This window comes from Sciurus vulgaris (assembly GCF_902686455.1).
Source record: "Sciurus vulgaris genome assembly, chromosome: 8".
NCBI lineage: Eukaryota > Metazoa > Chordata > Mammalia > Rodentia > Sciuridae > Sciurus > Sciurus vulgaris.
The window spans coordinates 107,246,493-107,270,168 of record NC_136468.1 but is presented as its reverse complement, the minus strand read 5'-3'; the positions used below and the strand labels follow the sequence as shown (position 1 = coordinate 107,270,168).

The following is a 23,676-nucleotide window of genomic DNA, read 5'->3' as shown; positions in this document are numbered from 1 at the left end:
ACCCAGGACCTTGTGAATGCTAAGCATGCAGTCTATCACTGAGCTATACCACCATGCCTATCATTTGATTTTTTTGGGAGGTGGGATGGGTGGGTACTGGGTATTGATCTCAGGGGCACTGGACCACTGAACCACAACCCCAGCCCTATTTTGTAGAGACAGGGTCTCAATGAATTGCTTAACTAAGCCTTGCTTTTGCTAAGGCTGACTTTGAACTCTTGATCCTCCTGCCTCAGCCTCCCCAGCTGCTGGGATTACAGGCATGTGCCACCATGCAGGACTCTATCACTTGATTTTTGCATGACACTTCCTCACTGATTTCTGTCTAAATTCTGCTGTGGGTTCTACGTGCACAAGTTCCCTTGTGTCCAGGAGAGGCTGCCCAGGGGTCTTTTGTACTGGACTTTTTCCAGGAGTGAGAGAGTTTGGAGATGTTAAAAGTATTACTGCTCAGACTGCTTGACACATTGACATTCTTTTTATTTTTTCTCCAGCCTGCAAGTATTCCTGCCACAAGAAATGTGAAGCCCAGGTAAGCATTCCACCACTTTCCCATGGGAGTTTTGGTGGTTGAGCTGGCTCTCACTGAATGATAGGCAGAACGGGGGGCCTCTTTGGACCATGGCCATAGAAAGGAAACTCTTGAGGAAAGAGACAGCTTGTGGATACTTCTCCATGGGGTGTATGCATTTCATCTCCAGAATAAACTGAAAAGCTTTGAAATCCACGTTCTAGAAAATAATTCTTAAGAATTTGATTTCAGATAAGAATTCAGTGATTTTCTCCTGCTGTGTCACCAGCTCCTTTTCAGTGACAAGTGATCCCTATGTTGGCAGGCGGCTTCCTGGGGCAGAGAGGGGGTGGGAATACGCAGGGCCCAGAGCATACACCTAGCCTTGAGGATGGTTATGCACAGAATGATTGGGTTTTTCAGCCTCCATGAAAATGTGGGAACCATGGAATAAGGAGGTACTTAAACAGAGCTTGTGTGTCTCTGGAGAGGTTCAATTGCTGTGTGGCCACTGGCGGCCTGGCTATGCCTGGGCATAATTTTTTCTGTGATGAGAGGTGAAAATGGGGGACATTGAGGAAGAAGCTTATGGTTTTCTCCCATCAAGAGCTGGCACCTCCAGATTTCCTAGGTGTGCTGTACATCTCAAGTGGGGTCTCTGTTGACTGTCAAACCCCTCTTTTGGGGGTGTTGGGGTTCCTGGTAGGTTGCTCCTGTGGCTACAGATCCAGGGCAATAGTTTTATTTTATTTAATGTATTTTTTGCTTTTGGTACCAGGGATTAAACTCAGGGGCTCTTAACCACTGGGCCATCTCCCCAGCCCTGTTTTTATTTTTTATTTTGAGACAAGGTCTTGCTAAGTTGCTCAGGACCTCACTAAATTGCTGAGGCTGGTTTTGAACTTGGAATCCTCCTGCTTCTGCCTCCAAAGTCATTGGGGTTACAGTTATGCGCCACTGTGTCTGTTGAAATAGGGTTTTAGGGTCTTGGGATTTTGCTGCTCTTGTGGACCTCTTGGGCCAGCTATTCTTGAGAATTCCCACCCTGTCCTCAGTGTCCCAGCTGAAGACTATGCAGGCAAGCTGACTTCAGGCTACCACGAACTGATTCTCATGTGCATTTTCTCCATTTGAGGGCCAGAAGGCTAATTTCTTTTACCCTGTCTACCACACACATACACAAACACCCACATGTATAAACATGCACTCACATACACATACACATGCACTGACACATTTGTGATCACATGCACAAACATACACACATGCACAGACATACACACATGCACACTAACCTATGCACATTTGCATGTGCATTCACACAAGGTTGGAAGAACTAGACTGGTCTAGTCCTATTTCAGAAGATAAATGACTTCTTTTAAAATGTTTCTTTATGGAGCATTTTGATCATTTGCAGAGAGGAGAGGGTGGCTCAGTGTTGTGGCACACTTCTTACCCAGCCACAAACCAGCAGTCCCTCTGTCCCCTCCTTCGACTCTTCTTCCCAGAGATCACATGGGTGCTTTCCCCTCCTCATGGGGGCACAGGGAGTAGTTCTGCTCTCTCTTTCTGTCCTGCTCTGGAGAAGGCTTCCCCTTTCCAGCAAGGGTGAGCATTTCTTGTTCACACACACTGTTAGGCTGGTGGATTTCCGGCCGTGGTTTATTTTAGGTCTTTTTGCCTACAGAAGGCGTCTTTTGGGGTTACCGTACCCCTTTAGTCGAAGGGCTAGTGTCGCAGCAGTGCTTCTGAATGCAGTGGTGAGTGAGGGACATCCTACCCATGGGATTGTATCTCAGACTTGGAGAGGTTCCCCTCTCCTCTGAGGTTTCCTTTGTGGTGACTCTTGTCCTCATAATTTGTGTCTTGTCACCAAGGGAGAGGGAGTGGGCTATTTGTCCTGTCACCTCCCCTGCTTCATCTGACTTTCTTGCTGGCTGACCACCCTGACTGGGGCTGCAGAAATGAACCTACAACTGTTCCTTCCATTTCTGACTACTTAAGAGGTTGAATTCTTGGGTTCAAAGAATATTTCAAAAGCCTTAGCTATCACTGATGATGGCATTTCTAACCACAGCAATTGGCAGTTTGCTGAGGGATGGATAAACGTTTACTCCTATCAAATTCTGGTAGAGGGGAAATGTATCCACACATCCTTTTTTTTTTTTTTTTGATAATACAGCTTTGAATAGCAGGAGAGAATGCCACCAGAGATAACAAAGCACCTTCTCTTTCCAAAAATATAATGCCATCGTTGTTGGGATGTGAGGACTGTAAATTTCTCAGTAGCCCCCGCAGAGCTCAGCATCTGGGGAAGCAGCGTGGTCTTTCAGGAAGTAGAATGTGGTTTTCCCCACATTATTACACTTAGTTTTCGGATCTTTGATTATGTATGTATTTAAATCACATTGGTGTTTTCTGCGTCCTTGATTACTGTGTCTAAATTGCATTTGGGTTTTGGGTCCTTGATTTCTGTGTGTATATAAATCATGTTTGGGTTTTGGGCTCGTCATTTCTGTGGGTATATGTGTTACAGTGCAGGCTTCTTGAACACAGTTTGTCCTCAGATCTTTTGGGAGGTTGTGAAGTTTTGGTTGAGAACGTGGACTTGGGTCTGGCCTCTTGCTGATGGGGTAGTGGTGTGTGCTCTGTACGCCGCCTGCTCTGAGTGGTTCTGAGGCTCAGGGTTCGTTATGTCCCTGGAACGTGTGGTTGGAGCGTGGTGGAACTGACTGCCATGGTCATTGTTCTGTGCCAAATTGTCACTGTCACCAGCTCTAGTACAGGCCTATGGTGCCTCACTAGCACTAAGGATATAGATTGTCCTGCAGAGGTGGTGACCACATCATGGTTGGGAGGCTCAGCAGGGTGGCTGAACCAGAGCTGAAACTCTTAGAAGTCCTAATGGATTGAGGTTACTCACTTCTTGAGCCAAGGGAAAGTATGTCCTTCAGGCCAGGACATATGGCTCAGTGGGCAGATGGACTGGAGGCAGAGACCCCACTTTCATCCCCTACAGAACTTTTGACTGAAATCAGTTTCTGAATGTCTACATCCCTCCAGATTCTTACGCTGAAACCCAATCTCCAATGTGGTGATATTAAGAGGGAGGGCCTCTGGAGGTGATAAGGTCATGTGGGTGGAGTCCTCATGAATGAAATTCATGCCCTTATAAAAGAGGCTGCAGAGTTCTTGCCCTTTCTACCAAGTGAGGACACAGTGAGAAGGTGAAAGCAGGACTTGACACCAAATCTGCAGACACCTTGATCATGAATGACCCAAACTCTGGAACAGTGGGCAGTAAATTCCTATTGTTCAAGTGCCCAGTCTAAGGCATCTTGTGAAAGCAGCCCCAGTGGACTAAAATAGGCTCAGATCCTCAGTTTATGTGCAAAATAGGTGAATAATACTCCTATAATATCATCAAATTATTAACTGTTGATCATGATAATATTAGCTACACCAATTCTAGAGAAGTCAACTCATCTGTGTAAAATCACTTTGATCATTTAGATCTCAAAGGTTTTTCTTCCTGAGATGCTCTACTTGTTCATTTGAGTCACTTCAACTGTTTGAGTCTTGTGACTTGTTTTTTTTTTTTTTTAATTGTTTTTTTTTTTTTTTAATTTCTTGCTGTCAGTTGACTCATTTGCACGAGGAATAAAGGAAGTAGGAGAGGTACAGCAGTTTTAGGAAGGCAGATGTTGATGAGGAGAGAAGGGGAAGAGGTGCTGGGGGTTGTCCCCACAATGCGAATGAGGGTGGGGTTCTGTGGACCATGACATGGGGATCCCGTTTTTGCACCCTGTGAATGTCTGGGGCATCTGCTTCTATTTCTGCCCATGCCGCAACTCCTCTGCTCCTTAGAGGTGCACTTTGTTTAGGGATTAAGTGTAATCCTAAATCATCAGAACTCATACAGACTTTCAGATCACTGTTTTGTCAAGTTAAGACCCTCACAGGGGACTGTACACATGAATTCACAGAGCTGGAGCATGCACCTGGGAGGGACACTGTTGAGCAGACACCCCCTAGAGGTCCTTGAACACAGCACCTGCTTTAGTTCAGGAATTAGGCCTAGGCTCCAGCCACCTAGGTTCAAGGGTGCCTCAGATACCTGGCCCAGCCTCAGCTTTTCTGCCTGAGTTTGTGCATTTTATATCAGTGACACCACCTCTGAGATGCTCAGCCCTCTCCAGAGACCCTGGACAAAGACATATCTCTTGTCTTCCTTAGCTCTTTATCAGATGTTCCTTGGCCTGTGCTGTGTGTTTCTGTTGCATGTTCTTGTCACCTGGGAGTTCTGAGGCATGGGATGTCCCTGTTCTACCCTATTGTCTGTGTCCAGATCCACAATCGCCGAGGTCCCAGAGCCTCAGTCTCTAGAATGCCATCTGGTAGCTCTATTTTGCTCAGTGCTAGGTACTAATGGCCTGACCCTGTGGGGCTGCCATCTCCTAGCCCACTGTGTCAGACTGGTGAGCCATGTGCAGTTGTGAAGGAGCAAACTAGGTGCTCAGGGATGTGTCGTTTCAGATCAGCATGTGCACCTTGACCTCCCCAAGGGGTGTTAAGAGGTAGGCTTTGTTCATAGGGCTCTCGAATCTTTCCCTAGGAACAAATGACCCTGTTTGAGTGATTTGATCATTATAAAGGAAGGACTGACAAATTTTTCATAAAAATAGCCTGGGCCTGTAAGCACAGAGCTCTTCTGTTGTTTGTATGTTTATCACTTTCCCAGCTCCCATTTATGCCTTCTGTGACTTTGGGTCACATGACCTCACTGAGGCTGAGCTTCTTCATCTGAAGGTGGAATGGGCAATCACGATTCAACAGAAGGCTTTAGGGGAGACCTGAGGCACATGTCTGATGTCTCTCCTGTAATTGGTTTGTGATGTGTGCTTGGAGACATAAGTCAGCGTGGCCGCCTGAGAGGTGGCAGGCACACATTGAGCACTAGAGATGTTTCTGTCATTTCCTCACACAACAGTCTTCCGAAAGGTCCTGTCCTGGACCATCTTGGAGGTGACAGAGCCAGGACTGAAAAGTTGCACTTCCCCGTGAGGGCCAGGGCCCTGCCAGAGCACATGGCCCTAGGCCAGCCCATGCTGCCACCTCAGCAAATGTTTACCTGGCCTCCACCCTCCTGGCTCCCCACTATGCTGCGCAGGTGGAGGTGGTTAATTTTTAAGCTGCCTGTTCAACAGATATTTCCTGGGTGCTGTTCTCAGCAGGACACTGAGCTGGGCCAGGGGCAGCTCACTGTCCATGGGAGCTTCTGGCTTGCAGCCCTCAGGACCAAGTGGGAGTCTAGTTCTGCCAGACAATGGTGGCCTCCACCTTTGCCAAAAGTGTGTGTGTGTGTGTGTGTGTGTGTGTGTGTGTGTTTATGTTTGACAGCTGACTTTTTTTTTTTTTTTTGGTGGCAGCTGACTTTTCTTTTTGTACCAGGGATTGAACTCAGGGGCTCTTAACCACTGAGCAACATCCCCAGCCCTTTTTTGTTTTATTAGAGTCAGGGTCTCGCTGAGTTGCTTAGGGCCTCACTAAGTTGCTGAGATGGTGTTTGAACTCATGACCCTCCTGCTGACTTTTAAAATTGCTTTTAAAATTAATTGAGGTTATGTTAGAGCAATTGGCAGGTTAAGAGGTAACTTCAGGGGAAAGTACAGAGAGCTCTGTGCTCTTTTCCATGTGCAGCCCTCCTACATCAAAATCCCCATTTGTTACAATTGATGAACCTACATTGACACATCATTATTGGCCAAAGCCAAGAGTTTGCAAAAGGGTTGCTCTGGGTGTTGTTTTTCTGTGGGTTTGGACAAATGCATAATAAAATGTATCCATCATCATTGTATCATAAAGAATAGTTTGTACTAAAACCCCTCTGTGCTCTGCTTAATCACCCCTTCTTGCTCCCAACTCCTGACAATCACTGATGTTTTTACTGTCTCCATAATTTGACCTTTTCCAGAATGTAGATGAAATCATACAACACGGAACGTTTTCAGACTGGCTTCTTTCACTTAATGATATGCATTTAACTTTCCTTAAATGAGCTTGTTTCTTTCTTAAATTGCTCATTTCTTTTTAACATTGAATAATATTCTGTTTTCTGGATGAAACGTTTGTTTATCCATTTACCTATTGAAAGACATTGCTCTTATTCCAAATCTTTGCAAGTTTTCACTAGTGTCAGAAGAACCATTAAGCATCTTTAAGTGGTCTTTTGCAGGGGTGCACTTCTGTTCCTCTTCCCGTAAGCTCCTTTCTGAGTAGGCTGCCTGATTGACTAATCTTTCATCCATTTTAGTTAGAAGAAAAAACATTCTACCCCTGTTACTTCACTGAAGGTTTGTTTATACCTCTGTCTGTGCTCCTACCAGGGACCATTCTTCCATGTGGGAATTCCCACCACAGGAAGCCTCAGTCTGGACTCTGGGTTCATTCTTACAGTCAGTAAGCCATGTGTGACTTTTTATATGTACGTAAGTAATCAATAGGAATTAATGTTTTTAAGTGCAAAGTCATCTGAGTCCTCAAAAGGGTCACTGACTGGGCTTTGGGAGCTTCTTTGGACTGGGAGGTGGCCAGTAGACATTCCACTGTTAGTACCAGTCACCAGCAGCTCTGGGCCTTGCTCCATCAGGGACTGCTCCTTGTACAGTCTTGGTGTGGGATCTTTGGTGGAACCTAGCTGGTACGGTACTACAGAAGCCACTGCATTCATCATCATGGGAGAAACTGAGGGTATTGAAACCAATTATGACATGTGACCAGACTGGCAGGACCATGTTGGCTTTTCTGGTTAAGAGTGTAAATTTTACCTGATGATGACAGATTTAATCTTTAGTGTGGCTTAAGTTTAAGCTGTATTTGTGGAGGATTTACCAGCCTGCCTCAACAAAAGGCCAAAAGGGAATTATAATCATGCACCACGTAATGTCATTTTGGTCAATAGTGGACCACATCCATGATGGTGGTCCCTTGAGATCATACCGCCTAGTGAGGCCGTAGCCATCTTAGTTGTGGAATCACACTCTTTGGCTTTCACACAATGATGAAACCACTTGACGGTGCATTTCTCAAAACATATCCCTGGGGTGAAATGATGCATGACTGTATAATGCAAATACTCTTTTGAGGTAACACATTTGTTTTCAGTAAATACTGTAGTCTAAAAATCTGTTTTCTCTGAGTTGTCAGTTGTCCTTCTGTATTGGGTTACAGTAAATAAAGGAGGCCTCCACACATGCCTGACATGAATCCACACCTATTTGCCACTTCATTGGGCTGTATGGCAGTAACCTACTTGTCAGCAATGGTCTGTCTAATAGGCAGGAGGCCAGAAGTTGTGGCAGGTGGTGAAGGTGGGCCCCCATGTTTGTATGTGGCTCAGGCCAGACGCATGTGCCTCCAAGACTGTGTTTGTAAAGTGAGGCTGCTTTTTCATGGCACTGTCGTGGGTCACCCAGGAGAAGGGGAAGCCATCAGTGAGCACAGGATATAGCTGTGAGTGTGTTTTATTTGAGCTAGGATGACTGAGGTGCCCTTGGGGACTGACTTCTGCACTTGATCCCTGTGACTTCAGACCATTTATCACCAGAAGACGATTCTGTGCAGACCTAAATTGCTTAAAAAATAATTCCAGCAAGTGGGTTTGTTGGTTGAGGTCTACCCCTGACCCCACCCTAAGGTATTGATGGGGTGTCAGCCTGCAGGGGCTCAGTAAAGAGAGTATATATCCTCTGACCTTTGCAGCCAGGTTGTGATGAGAGAGTAAGGACGCTGGAGAGTCTGAGGCCTTGAAAATAGAATCAAATGACACTTTTACAATGAGAAAACAGATGTGTGAGTGTTTGCTATAGCCCAGACAGACAGAGCAGTTGGGAGTGGTAGCTGTCACAATCAGCCCCTAAAACTTTGAGGACCCGTAAAAGAGGCAGGGAGGAGATAACAGTCCGGGGACTGGATTCTGACTGCCTTGTGTTAACCTCAAGACCTGAGGCTTGGTGTCTTCCTCTGGAAATTAGGGATGAAGCCCCTACCTGGGGGGCTTCTGAGAGCAGAATTTAGTCACTCCGGAAGCCCAGGACCTGGGGGCTTCTGCAAGAAGATTTTTCTGTTTTTGAGAATTTTAATTTACTTCATTGATTTTGAGTCACTGAAGGTGTCTGTAATTTCAGTTGCTAGGAACCATTATTTCTGTAGTTCTTGGAAATTCTGAGAATCAGACTGTTTCATAAAATATTGCCTTTATGTAGCATTATCAGTATGCATTTCATTTGTTAACTGTTAAATGACAGGAAAGCATGGCGTCATGTTCAGTTCTCTTCATGAGAATGGGGTCTGTCAAGCAAATCTCATCTAATTGACCCTGTGCCTCTGACTCAGCCTGGCCCAACCTGAAAGGGGTTCTTCTGGCTCCTGGCAGAACAGTGGGCTCATCTTTTCTAGACACTGAGCCAGAGGACCTCTTGTCAATGTCACCTTGGCTCTGGCAACTTGGGCCTCTCACCAGGGTGGCTCCATGACCTTCTACCTGCTCTGTGATAGCCCACCTAGCTGCTCTGTGGCTGCCTACTTAGCTGTCTCCATGTCCTTTTGCCTGGCCAGCTTTGTGGCCCCCGACCTGCCTGCTCTGTGACTTCCCACCTGGCCAGTTCCCCTTCACCCTGCCGGTTCCCGGCATCCTGCCTTCATACCCACTCCACCTAGCTTCCTCAGGAGGACCTCTGTGGTCCTGGTCCACTGAGGCTGCAGCTAGGGTGACTCTGCCCAGTGTACAGCAGTGCTTTGGGTGCCTCCACCTGCGTAGATCCCCGCCCTGTCCCACTCTTCAGAGGACTGTGTGTTATGTTCCCTGCCCTGTATGCTGTGTTGTGTGGACTTCTCCATCCCTCCTCTCTCCTCAGGCCCGGACCCAGCATCCCCTTTTACTGGAGGTGTTGCAGTGATAGCACCTGCTTCTCTCAGCACATCCTGGCCAGTGGTGTGATTTACTTCTCTCAGCACATCCTGGCCAGTGGTGAATTATACTTGCTGGAGTTACAGCAGTCTGATGTGTATTGTTTGCTGGTTTCCCTGGTGAAAATATGCCACTGTGGCTCCTTCCATGCTACGAGTGTGGTGTTAGTAGCTTGGAAATTTCCTCCAGATGTCACATTCTATACCCTTTCCCCATTCCCAAAGTGGCATCTCTCCTTCCACACACCTGACCCCGGTCTGCCTTTCTTCTGTCTCTGCCCTGTCTCCTGTGGTAGCCCCTATCTTCTTTCTTGGAAGACTCTTCACTCTGCATGCCCCTTTGTGTGCTAATGCTCTGCTCACCCCTTTTTCTTGGACGTACTTTGTTTTCTTCCTGCCTCTTTTTTTGGACCACTATTCATTGTTTGAATTTCAGAATGTTTCACTGGTGCCTCCCCCATGGTTCTGTTGGCACCTCCTTCTCCTTGTCCCTGAATCCAGGGCCCTGGCCTTGCTCCCACGGCACCTCATGCTTTTCTCTTCCCTGACCCTCTGTCCTTTCTGCAAGTTACAAGTTCAGGTGTCATGGTATGCTCAGCTGCACTTGCCTTACCTCCAGATGAGGATTCTGTCCTTGCCAGCTTCCCCCAGTTCCCAATCCTGACTCAGCTGGAATATGTGCTCCAGTCAGGAGGCCTCAGAGATGCCCATTCTCCTTGGATGTTTTGGACACTGTGGGCAGTGCTGCAACTTGAAGCAACCTGTTAGCTTTTCATCATCTGTTTTCCAGTGTTGATGTCGACTGCTCTGGTGTCCAGCAGTGTGATCTCCATGGAAACACATCTCAGGCATGTCTTTGCAGTCCTTGGGATGAAGCTGCATGGGATCTTGCCCCCAACATCACCTCCCACTGTCCTTCCCTCTGTTGTCTTCCAGAGCACTGAGTTCAGTCAGGGAGAGATGCTCAGAGTCCCCTGATCCTGATCCTTTACTGTCCCTGTCTGGGTAGGACATCCTTGTGGACAGGAGAGGCCTCTGCCAGTGTTTACTTTAGGGCAAGGGCCAAGGATCCATCTCCGCGGGCTTCCAGGCATCCACTTTACCTGTGCAGCCTTCTCCATCCGCTGCCTCCTGATCATTAACAGGTGAATCTCTGGATAGCCATGCTCGCTGAGTCCACAGAATGAGTGCTGAATTCCTGACCATGAATGTCGAAGCACGTGCTTTCTGGTGTCCTCGTGTGCCTAAGGTGTTTGTGGTAGTCTCTGTGCCTGTATCTCACGTCTCTCTCAAAATCACTTCATATTCTGTGCAGAGAAGAGTGTTTCTAATCAAGCTGCTGGCTTTATCCTTGTCTGGCAATGTCTGGAGGCTAGGTCGCCTATCAGAGTCCCGTTTCTCCCTCCTTTAGCCAACTTTTTAGCAGCAGGACCAGAACACATAACTAAGCATCGAGATCCTCACCTTCCAATTTTAACTTGTGAAATAAAACTTGTGGGTCACCAAGCCCCCTCAACCCTCTATCCCACTTTCTGTAAAACTGTTAATTTTAGGCAGGGATTCAGGAAGTGCCCACCACCATTTTCCACTGAGCACAGAAATAGCTCAGGTGGCGCTTTCTCCCCACCTCCCGAGAGCAGCTGGCAGGATTCATTTTTGTGTGTTTCCCAGCATTTTGACTCTTGCCCTCTTGTGCACTGCTGGTTTGCGTATCATGCAACTGCAAATTTCCCCAGAACCTTCTGAAACTGGCAGTCCACTCTCTGTTCTTGATGGAGCCCTTTTTGATGGAGTCCTGTGGGAGGGTCTGGGCTGTTAGCCCTCCCCCATCACCGGAAACTTTCTCCTGCTCAGAAAGGTTTGTAGCATAATGAACACATAGCAGTCTCTTTTTGCGGAAGGGGGAAGTAGGCCAGAATAGAAGGTCTCAGTGACTAAAACACTGTACAGTCAGAAATTCTGATTTCAGAATCTTGATCCAAAACCTTTGTCTTATTGGAGATTTGTGACCTATTCATTTAAAAAGCAATTGGCAGGGAAGGGAGATTGGTTTGGTCCTTAGGAAGCCTCTTAGAAATCTTAGCCCTGCTTAGGGAGGGCTGAGCTAAGTGATATTTCCATGGATAGGTAGAAGAAGTAGCCTCATGGGTGTTAAAAGGCTGACCTGTTAGGACTGGCCTGCCCGTTGTAATGGGCAGAAGTAGGGCTTATGGGTAATCTTTAGGTAAATAGTTTAGGATCCCAAATAGAGACTCGTGGTGTTATTAGCAGAGTTGAGTGAACCTGAGTGGAGGTTTAGTTTCGATGGTGAGTTTCATGGAATATGTTCATAAGAACATTCAGAGTTAGCTAGTTAGCAATGTGCAGCCTAAATAAAAATAATTTCTTTTTGAGATTTGATGATAAATTGTGAGCTATTAAGTTTTCTAATTTTTTCTTTCTTTTTGGCCTTCCCTGAAGCAAAAAATAGTTGGTGAAGACTAAATTATTTATTTTTATTATTCCTAGATACTTTTGATCAAATGTCTTTGAGGGAAATTTCCTTTATTACTCCTCTGTACGGAATTTACCATTTTATTCTTGAATAACTTCTATTTTTATGTCTTTTCTTCTTCATTAAACTGAATTCTTAAAGACAACTATTTATTCTTCCTCATCTTCCAGTGCTCTGAGGTGTGGTGTTCCTTTCGTCATTGTGACTGAATGAGTTCATGAATGAATGAATAACTGGGAGGTTGCGACCACTGACCTGAAAAGTTTGGAGAAGGACCAGCTCTCCTATTCTTTTTTCTTTCTTTCTTTCTTTCTTTCTTTCTTTCTTTCTTTCTTTCTTTCTTTCTTTCTTTCTTTCTTTCTTTCTTTCTTTCTTTCTTTCTTTCTTCTTCTTTTTTTTTTTTTTTGTATTACAATGTTGGGATCACATGTAGGGCCTCATGCATGCTAGGCAAGTACTGTACCACTGAACCACATCTCAAGCCCTTTTTTAAAAAAAAATTATTTTGGAACAGGACTCACTATGTTGTCTAAGCTGGCCTCAAACTCTTGATCCTCCTGCTACAGCCTCCAGAATAGCTTGAATTGCAGGCATGAGCCACCGTGCCAGTCTCTAGCTCATTCAGTTTTGCTGTTCCTTTATTAGTATCAATTGAGGATTGTAAGGAAGTCACCTTCCCTCTGGAAGGACCATTTTTTTTTTTTTTTTTTTTTATAATCCCCTCCCTGGGATGTGCATTTTCTCTGTATTATGATGAGCAAAACGTAAGGGGAGTCGTTGTGGCTCAATTGTAGAGCACTTGCCTGGCATGTGTGAGGCCCTGGGTTCGAGTCTCAGCACCACATATAAATAAATAAATAAAAGATCCATGGAAAACTAAAAAAGAATCACAAAAAAGAAAAGGCAAGTGGAAATTAGGGACTTGATCAGAGGAGTCTGCTGCTGGTTTCAGGTGGAATCTCATATCCCGTGTGGACTCTGGGGAAGCAGGAGGTGGCAGCGTTAGCTTATTGAACCACCTGTGGACCAAGGCCACAGGTCCCACTACCAGAAGGACTCTCTTGCTTGGGAGCTGCATGACCTTTCTGAGCATGAAGCAGGCACGGCTGGCCATGTCTGCTGGTGGTAGATGTCATGCAAACCACTCACTTTTAAGGCCTCTGAAAACGGGGCTGTATTTTAAAGTTGCTGTCTCACCGGACCTTTTCTTTGTGAGAAGAATGAGGGTGTTAGAAAAAGTCATGGGGTGGGGGGTCATGACATTTCTGTGCACTTCTCTTAAAGGAAGAACAGATGCATGTGCTTCCTTGTCCTGGAACTGGGAGGCAGCTTATTTTTGTCTTCCTCTTGATCGACTCACTCTGAACATGGTGATTATTTATGTTGTCCTTTGCTGGAGGAGTTAAAGCTGGGCCTGCAAAAGACCTGAGGGAGAACGTCCATCTCCCCATCTCCTATCTGCAGAGATGTCGTGCCAGCACTTGCTGTCATGTAGAGTGTGAGCGTGTGTGTTACAACCTTATTTAAAGGTGTTAAAAGAGATGAGGCACATGCCTGCATTATCCTGCTGTCTCACTGTGGAGCGCGAGTGACAGAGGAGGGACCCTGGCAGTAGGAGAGTGGAGGGAGGCTCAGGATTGACTTCAGGATGAGGTCCCAGAGGGCCTCATGCCTGTTTCTGATGGCTGGCACTGAACTGGTGGATGTCTTGGTGCCCCCCTTGTAGGCCTGTCCACTCTGGCTTCCCTTCAGCATGGTGGCTGGTCCAAGAATGGATTCTTGAGGCAAAGGTGGCAGCCGTAGGCCCCTGAGCCCGGCTTCAGAAGTTCTGCCTTATTCCACTAATTATAACAGGTCATAAGGCAAATCTAGGACAGACCCAGAATCAAGAGGATGGGATGGACTCTACCTCTTGCTTGGGACTGGCAGTTACTTTGCAGAGGCCCTGTATGATGCCACCATTATTGAAAACACAATCTACTTCTTAGGAAGTTGGAAATAGAATGCAGAGTTAATAGAGTGTAGAGTTAATCATCAATCTTTTCTAATTAGTTGAAGCATAAATTACTTACCAGTGTCATGTTGTACTTTATAAGTAATTGCAAATTGCATGTGACACATTTTTAAGTCTATGAGGATGTAGCTCGTCAGGAGGGACAGTTTTGAGACTGCATTTTCTTTGTAATCCAGTTTGTTTTAATCCAGTTCTATCTGATCCTTAGCATTTTATTTTATTTTATTTTTGGTACCAGGGATTGAACCCAGGGTTGCGTAACCACTGAGCCACATCCCCAGCCCTTTTTATTTTTTATTTTGAGACAGGGTCTCCCCAAGTTGCCTAGGGCCTTACTAAGTTGCTGAGACTGGCTTTGAATTTGCAATCCTCCTGCCTCAGCCTCCCTAGTTGCTGGGATTACAGATATGCACTATCATGCCTGGTGATTTTTGGAATTTTAAATGAACAAAAAAAAAAAGGAAACCTACTTTTATTTATGTATTTATTTTTGGATTGGGATTGGACATGCACATGTTAGGCAAGTTGTCTACCACTGAGTCAAATCTCCAACCCTTTTAAGGTTTTTTTTTTTGAGACAAGAGTCTTGGTAAGTTGCCTAGGCAGGCCTCAAAACTTGGAATCCTTCCTCCTGCTCCAGCCTCTTGAGTAGCTGGGATTGTAGCTGTGCTCCATTGCTCCCAGCAAAGAAGACTTAAAAGACTGAAACGAAATATCACTTCTTAATCTTTCTACAATTAAGTTGGATTTATGACATTTTCTTCTGGTTTTATAGCAAACCATTAGCATTTTATCCATCATCACATGTAATCTTTGTTTCTGTTTTAAAATACAGGAATCTGATAAGAGTTGGCTTGAGCCGTTATAGACCCTGGCTATGGTCTTGCCTAATGACTAAGGTCTTATCTTGCACTTCCCTCCTCTGTGGGTCCTGAACTTGTGTCAGCTGTGCCCTGACAATGTCTGGCAAGGCCTTGGCCTCCCTGCTGTGCCCTGGTCTTTGAGACAGACTTGGCCACAAGACCACATGCTGGTCATTGAACAAAGGATCCCGTCATACAATCCTGGCCTAAGTTTGAATACAGTAGTTAGTACTCTATGGGGTCCCCAGGGTGTACTTGCCAGCTCCTTCAAGAACTCCCAGGACTCCTATATCTGATCTGGGACCAATATTGATAATGTAATGGACACAGAGCACTCATTTTGTGTTTTCATTCTATTGTATTCCCTATGAGCCGTGTGCTGTGGGCTTGAAGCAAGGCAGGCCCAGGGTTCTCTTGTGGGCTCCCTCCCTCCATTGGGTAAGGTAGCTACAACTCCTTTCTTTCCCTCCAAAGTTATTGAAATCATACATTTGGATTGGAAGAGGAAATTGAGGCCCCAGGGGGTGAGAAGAGGCAAGTTGGGAACAGAATGCTGGGGTGGTCTTTTTCCTGTGCCAAAGGCATGGTGGCTGTTTGTTACTTTTGGGAAAAACTCAAAACCCTTTCCAACAATTTCCCCTCTTTCTCGGCTGTGTTCCTTGCTTCGTGGCAGGCAGGTGGAGGAGAACTGCAGGCTCCTGTTTTCTCCCAGGGATTAGAGCAGGCTCCATTGGGCTTTAACACTTAGCAGGGTAACAGAGCTTCCTGAGGAATGTGAACCTAATTAGGGCTTCCAGGGTCAAGCCTGACAAAGAGGACACAGAACACAAAGTTAGGGCGAGCCCTTGCATGAAGCAAAGAAAGTTTATAAAGTCCCCAATGCCTACATTGTGTGCCCTGTCCTTTGTATAGGTCCCTTGTTGTCTGTAGGCTCCTGGTGAAAGCCTGACCTGGGCTGCTCCCCAACCCTCCACAGAGCTTCTCACCCTAGGCACATTTCAGGAGCAGCTTTGACTGAGAAGGCTCTGGAGACATGCTGCCATTGCATGTTGTCAGTAGCCCCGGTGAGCCCCAAAGTGTTCTGAGAATGTTCCGTGTGGACCAACCTTAGGTTGCCACTGGTCCCATCAGACCATTGTTGTTAGGGGCTGAATTGTGTCCCCTCAAACTCATGTGACAGTCCTGACCCCTCAGGATGTGACTGTATTTGGGGACAGAGGTATATCAGTTAGAATGAAGTCGTTAGGGTAGGTTTAATCCCGTATGACTGGTGTCCTTATAAGAAGAGTTTAGGACACAGACATGCATGGAAGGATGATCCTGTGAGGACATGGGGAGAAATGTAGTCTACAAGCCAAGGAGAGTGACCAACCCTGTCCACACCTGATCTTACACTCTCAGCCTGTAGCATTGTGAAGAAATACATTCCTCTTGTTTAAGCCCCTTGTTGGGTGCTTTGCTGCTGTGGCACCCACAGCGTGGAGAATGTCCCCTCTCAGAGTGTTATCGTTAGGGGAGGAGGAGATTTTCTTCTTATTATTCTACCATCTCATTTATAACAAATAATAATAATGGTAATAAAAACAATTGAGCAGTTTATCTTTTCTCAGTCTTATATGTAATGGGAGAATAAAAACATCTTGCTGTTTTATTGATTAGCAATATACAACATATGTAGTAAAACACGTAACATAATAAATGTGCCTTCAAAAAGGCCCCTACCCACCTTCCACTGGGAGTGCTGCTGTTCACAGAGCTATGACAGGTGACCTGACCTGAATTACACTGTAGGTCCCAGTGGCAGTGTCTGTATCCGTTTCTCTCAGGCTAGGGAACCAGGTGACCTCTGACCTCTTTTATGGTTTGGGAAAGAAAGTTTGCCTTCCTGGCTTCATGGTGAAGTTTCTTCCTAAAGATAAAAAGGAGGTAAACTTCACTTCCAATTTTGTGCAACTTATCTTGTAGTTCACGTTATTATGATTAAAGTCATTTATACAATGATAGAACTTGTTCGTAAAGAGGCGCCTCTTGCTTGACTTAACTCAGTTTGTTGCTTTCTCCCCATCTTTGAGGCTGGCTGGTGGCTGACCGTGCTTTCTCCTCCCCTTTTGCACTTGTTTTGTACCTGAATGGTGGCTTTCTGTCTGTGTGTGTGCTTACTAAAAGCACTTTCGTGACTTGGTGCTGTTGAACTCATTCACAGTTCTGGAATCCTGGCATGAACAAGATTCACCCAGGTCTGCTTGGCTCTAGTGTGAGGAGAGTTCCCCTAGAACAGGCTTAACCTGGAGAACAGGGGGAAAAAAAAAAAAGGATGGTGGAGAAAGCAACAGTGCCTAGGCTCCCCAGTGTGGCGGGTGGCTGAGAGGAGGCGTGCTGGTAGTGGGAGTGCCCTCTCCCCTCTGGCTCCATGTTTCTCTGGAGCTGTAGTGGCTCAATCATGTGACCCAACATGATCAGAATTTTTTTTTAGTGGAGGGGTATCAGGGATTGAGCTCAGAGGATTAACCACTGAGCCACATCCCCAGCCCTATTTTTAAATTTTATTTAGAGGCAGGGTCTCACTGAGTTGCTTAGCGCCTTGCTTTCGCTGAGGCTGGCTTTGAACGCATGATCCTCTTGCCTCAGCCTCCCTAGCTGCTGGGATTACAGGTGTGCGCCACCCCGCGAAGTTTTGATGATTCATAAAAGGTTGAACTCAAATTTACCTTTATTCTATTTATATGATAAATAGGGCATGAGTTGCAGCCACACGTTTTTAGAGAAACTGGTAGAAAATTATCACTTTATTTGACTTTGTGCAAAATAAAATATAATAGGAAGCAACCTCCAGAACTGAGTTCATAGCTTCATTGTATCAATTAGAGGGAGAACATGGCAAAGTGTGTGTTGAACTGAGGTGTTCTTTCTCTCACTCAGGCCTTGATCTCCCAGGGGGAGCAGGGGGCAGTGGGACAAGTGGTTGGACTGGATCCCAGGCCTCTCTGAGTTGGCTCTGCACTGAGGCCTGGGATTCTGCCTGGTTCTCTGGCGAGGGTGGCATTGGCCTGGGTGACAGTGCTTTATAGGGTGGGAAGCACCTGTTGGACAAGCTGTCATTAGCTTTAGTGATTAAACTTGGTAAGAATGAACTTTGGTTGGATATGTGTACACACACATGCTTAGAGATACACGTAGATACTCATAGATACACCTAGACACTCAACGAGACAAAGACACACACACACATGAACAATTTCAAATGTATACACACATTCCCACCCACCCATGTACACACAAATTCAGCTATTTCCACACACTTAGAAAGTCACAGCACACTCAAACTCACAAATACATTGTCACACAGCTCTTGTCCTCCCCCCCCACCCTTTTTGTGGTATTGGTATTGAACTTGCGGTGCTCTACCATTGAGCTACATCCCCAGTCCTTCCTATGTTTTATTTTGAGACAGGGTCTTACTCAATTGTTGAGGCTGACTTCCAATCTACTGATCCTCCTGCCTCAGCCTCCTGAGTAGCTGGGATTACAGGTATGTGCCACCACACCCTGTTATTTAATTTTTTAAAAATTTGTTTGTGGTGTTGGGGTCAAACCCAGGGCCTTACTTATGCTAGGCAAGTGTCATGCCTTTGAGGAACACCCTCAGGCCCCAAATGCTTTAATGTACACGGTCACATTCAAACTCATTCACGTGCCCACGTACGCACACTCACACTCAACCACATGGTCCCAGGGATATGGTCAAGACTGGGTGGAAGCCCTTGCCACCCCCTGCTTCCGTCCTGTTGACCTGCTGGCTTTGAGACAAGGTTATCGACACCAGCCGGCTTAGGCGCCCACGTAGACAGGTGTGGGCACGGCACACCTTGTTTGTTTGCGGTTGTCCCTGGTAACAGTAGATTAGGCCTCAAACAGAACAGAGAGAAGGCCATAAAGTGGCAGTCACATCGGCCTCTCAGAGGGGCCACTTCAAGGGAGGGATAGGTCCTGGGGTGCCACAACCTGCAACTAGTGGCTCATGGCTCATGCCCCAGAGCCTGTGGCCCTCTCCTGGGATATTTCCCTAGTTTTCCACAGGAGCTGCTATATGCCCAGCCCCATTCCAACCTTGTCACCTCTTGTCAATCGACTCCTGAAGGTTTTCTGTAGTGAGGGGAGTAGCTCCTGTCAGCATTGTGAAGGTGCTTGGGACCAGCTGATGTCTCCTCCGTGATGTCCTATACATAGCAACTCTCTCTGAGACTGATCTTCTCATGCTCAGGATAGGATTCTAGGTTGTGGTGTGGACTCAGGAGAATGACCTGCAGACATAGCACTTGGCCCTCTGGTCACGTGTTTATGGGTTTGATTTGAGCCTGCACATGGGGCTTGAGCCATGTGTCTGTGGAGTCAGGTGCAGCTCTGGGGGTACTGGGTTTGAGCATTTGCAGGACTGTTTCTGTGAATATGGCAATGCCAGTCCCTTTTCCAAGTCGTGTGGTTCTGACCAGTGCTGCTCAGTTGTCAGGTCAGTCTGTTGTCCAGGAAGGGCAAAAGAGATATCAGCTTCTTCATGCTGAGGAAGGTCAGTCAATCTGAAGATGACCCAGGCTTATGGTGCTTCCTCTTATCAAAGAAAAAGAACAAGAGAGCCAGGGCATTTGATCAGAGCCAGAACTGAAGATGGAGGAGTAAGCAGGTGATGGGCTGTGTTATCTTGATCTGCCCCTGGGTGGTCACCCTCCTCAGTCACCAGACTCTCCATCAATGGAAGACACTTCTCCCTGGTACAGGAGGGTTAGCTGGCAGATCTGCAGGTGGGAGAGCCAAGTGTAATGACTGTTGCTGAACCCCAGAGTCTTGTGGGCTCCAGAGGTTGGTATGCAGCCTTATCCAGAGAAGATGTGTGTTTCTGCCTTTTTAGTCAGGTTGAAGTACTGGAGGTGGCACCAGAGTTCCAGCAAATGCAGCAGAGGGGACTGATCACACAGCTGCTCAATCTCTGTGTGTTTCTTAATGTTTAGACCAAGCAGACTGATCTAAAGCAAGATGTGAACATCTTGGACCTGGTAGCCTTGATCTATGGTTCTCACTGTGGTCAGCTGCTCTCCTTATTCTAAGGGAGGAAAATCAGTATGGAAATAGCATCTATATTCAGGTATTTCCTCTCCTGGATTCTGGTTTTAGGCATTCTGAAGGAAGGAATCCTGAAGTGTTCCCTTGATCATGCATGGTTCCCGGCAAGGTGGAACTTGAGTAGCCCCTTCTCACAGAGCTTATCTTTTGCTGGAGGGCACCTTGGGCACAGGCCAGGTGGGCAGTGTTACTGCACTCCATCTGGCCCTTGGTGAATGCACAAACACACTTGAGTTCTGGATTAAATCTTTAAGTGACTGTTTTTTAAAAAATAATTGAAGTTTCTGATATTTTTAGGACTTTTCATTCTTGCAACAAACATGACTTTAAACAATTAATTTTAAAATTAATAGACTTTACTTTTAAGAACGGTTTTCAACTTATAGAAGAATCGAAAACAGGTCCCCATCTCTCTTATATAAACATACTGCATCCTGTGACATGTATTATACTTGGTGAGCCAATATTGATATGTTATTATTAACCTAAGCCCATAATTTATGTTGGGGGTCACTCTGGATGCTGTTCATTCTGTGAGTCTGCACAAATGTTAATGGCATGCATTCTACAGTACCATACAGAATAGTTTCACTGCCCTAAAGATTGTGTTCCATGTATTCGACCCTCCTTCTTCCAACCTGTTGCATTCACTGATCTTTTTACTGTCTCCATGGTTTTGTCTTTCCTAGAATGTCATATATTTCGAATTGTATAGCATGTAAGCTTTTCAGATTGACTTCTTCCACATAGTAATACTATTTAATGCTTTTCCATATCTTTTCATGCATTGTTAGCTCATTTTTTTCTTGTTGAATAATATTGCCTTGTGTGAAATATAGATAACTTCTTAAAGGCAGGGGCTCCTATTCTTTGCACACTTCATGTTAGCATATCACTCACACATGTAGTGAGGCACAAGGATGCATGTGTGTATTGAGCATGTGCGATATTTGGGGTGATGTGAATCACAGTTCTGATGACCATGAGCTCTCCTTGACCAGAGCTGCCACCACCATCCTATAAATTTTCTCTCTATAATTCTCTATATTCCCAAAGGCATTTGTTTAGTTCTTGGTTTATATGGAGAGAGAGAAAGAGAGAGAGAGAGAGAGAGAGAGAGAGAGAGAGAGAGAATAAGTGAAAAAGGTTATATTCCTGTCTGCCAGCTGCTATGTGTATGCAGAAGAAGCTAGTGTATGCCAGTTAGAGGGGAGGATGGGTGCCATGAGAGAATACTCCTGGATCCCAACAAGAATAAGTCAGAATCCTAGTGGAGTAATGATATTCCCCAGACAAATGAATGACCATGTGTCACATATTCCTTGAGGAACTTACTGAGTAAGATAAGCAGAAAAGCTATAAATAGTTGCCACAGTAAGAACCAAGGTCATACTGCCGCCCACTCCAAACTACAAGGACAATTTGTCAGACGCCTGGGGTTTCTTCTTTCCACATTTCCAGAAAACTCTTTGAGAATGAAGGCATGCCAGGGGTCTGGTGGTGGGAGAGCCAGGAGAAAACTGAGGAGAGAAGTAGCTTGGGGATTGGAAATGCTATTTGCAGGTGTCAGGATCCTGGTCAGCCTCCCAGAGAAGCAAAAAGCAAGTTTGATCCCTAGCCCACACATGTCCCTTTGTACTCAGGAAGAACTCTGTTTTCCTGTAAGCAGAGAAACTGCTCTGTGCCAGCCACCATCGTAAGCATCTCACACACTCTATCTTTTAATCTTCACAACTACCCTATGAGAAAGGCACTGTCTACATACAGTTTTCAGATGAGGAAACTGAGGCTTAGAAGGATTACAGGTCAATGTCCTATAGCTAGTAAGTGTCAGAGCAGAGAGCCTACTGAAGGCAAATCCTGAAAATGGGCTCTTTATCACCATAGGGTCAGTCATTCCTCATGCTTTTCTCTCTCCCGTTTGAGTTTTAGCTTTGGTTGTACTACTTTGCCTTGTATGTGTCTTTCTTAATGAGCTCTCTCTTCTTCAGAGGGCTGTGGTAGTGAAAGGAAACTCCTATCCACTGTCTCATGTGCTGACTAGAGTAGCTACACTGACTTTACCACATTTAGACTCTGTTATGAGTTCCACTTATAGAAGTGGTTCTAGAAAAGTCAGTTCATTTTGTAGAGAAAGTCTGTCCCTGTGTGGGTGTGAGGAGTGGGAGTAGCTTGAAGACCATCCTGCAGAACCCTCTACCTTTTCTAAGTTCAGTTTCCCATGATCCCCTATGAGCAAGGGCTTGAATGGCTCAGAAGTTTCTGTTTTAAGCATCTATCAGTTCTGTGAATTTGAAAGTAAAATCCTGTCTGGGTGAGTGATGTGTATTTTTCTTGGGGAATTTTGTGTAATTTTCATCCCTAAATTCTCAGAAAGGACCTGAACTTTACAAAAGATAACAAAACCCTGGATTCTGTTAGTTTCAGGTCCTTTATGTGTCTTGAAATGCTACAACTTGGTGACTAGGAAAGCAGTTAGAGTCAGTGTCAGCCTTTGGGAGCCTCCTTTGGCTATTAGGCCAAGTTTTTTTTTTTTTTTTTTTTTTTTTTTTTCTGAAAATCCATTTGCTTATCTCTTTCTTCTCTCTTTAAGGTGGTGATTCCCTGCTGTGTGCAAGTCCACCTGGAACAGGTAAGTGTTTTGCATTGTGTTGAGGATATTTTTGTTCTCAGGTAGACTAGTTCTTGAAACTGTACTCTTTTGGGATGGTTTTCTGTCCAGACTCTATAGGGACATTTGACCTTCTTATACTTCCCATTTCTTTTCCTTCAGAGGAGAGAATCCATGTGCTCGTGGTGGGAACTTTAAAAGTTATCTGCAGGGCTTGATTTCCCCCAGTCTGAGTTTCTTTGGCTGTCTTAATGATAAAAATGGGAACAGTGACAGTGGCTGTCTCACAGGGTGTCTGTGTGGAAAGCGTGATGCAACGATTTGTGAATATTCAGGTCTGACACCATGTTTTTAACAGGTTCAAGGTAAACGCATGATAACACTTTCTCTTTGGATTCTTATGAGGTAAACATGAATTTCCATCTGTTCTTTAAATGAAACTCCTTAGAATTTCTTGTTTCCTTGGGTGTTTTCTTTGCCTCCACCCATTGGAGATGAAGTGGTTAAACCTTGTTTCTAGTGGCTTATCCGCTTCCTGGACAATTGTGGGGCTCAGGACAGTAGAATACACTTTTTTTTTACAGTTTTTTTTTTTTTTTCCTTTAAAAAAATTTGTTCTAATTAGTTATACATGACAGTAGAATGCATTTTGACACATTGTACCCAAATGGAGCACAACTTCTCATTCCTCTGACTATACATGATGCAGAGTCACACCAGTCTGCAGAGTCACACTGGTTGTGCAATCATACATGTACATAGGGTAATAAGTCTGTCTCATTCCACCATCCTTCCCACCCCCACCCCCCCTTCCCTCCCCTTACTACCCTCTGCCCAATCCAAACAGACTACCTTTTATTACAAGTAAAAAGTAACACCTGGGGAGGCCAATGTAAGGAGACTTTTGCTTCTGGGGAGTTTGTACTGCCCGCCCTGCCCTACCTCACCATGAGGGAAGGAGACCTGAGGGAGGAAGACGGCTGTACTTGCTGCCTCCTCCAGGTGCCTGCCAGGTGTGTTACTCTTAGCTCCTAAACTGGATGGGTGTCATGTCCTCAGCCCCAATTTTGCCACAGTCAGCATCCATTGCATTCTGCTGGG

At 45.5% G+C, this 23,676-nt stretch overlaps 1 protein-coding gene across 4 annotated transcripts in view; it reads left to right on the top strand.

Moving 5' to 3' along the window:
• The window catches only part of TNS3 (tensin 3), a 268,106-nt gene that overhangs the window by 70,039 nt on the left and 174,391 nt on the right, over positions 1–23,676 (top strand). For 2 of the 4 annotated variants that reach the window (XM_079149903.1, XM_079149899.1), the window contains exons 3-4: positions 495–532; positions 22,558–22,596. Coding sequence is in view for 2 of the 4 variants with exons in the window: in XM_079149899.1 (XP_079006025.1) it covers positions 495–532; positions 22,558–22,596 (77 nt within the window). In the remaining 2 variants the exon portion in view is untranslated. Of the gene's footprint in view, positions 1–494; positions 533–1,971; positions 2,272–11,065; positions 11,337–22,557; positions 22,597–23,676 lie in introns of those variants that run through there. The other 2 variants (XM_079149900.1, XM_079149901.1) reach the window with 2 other exon arrangements.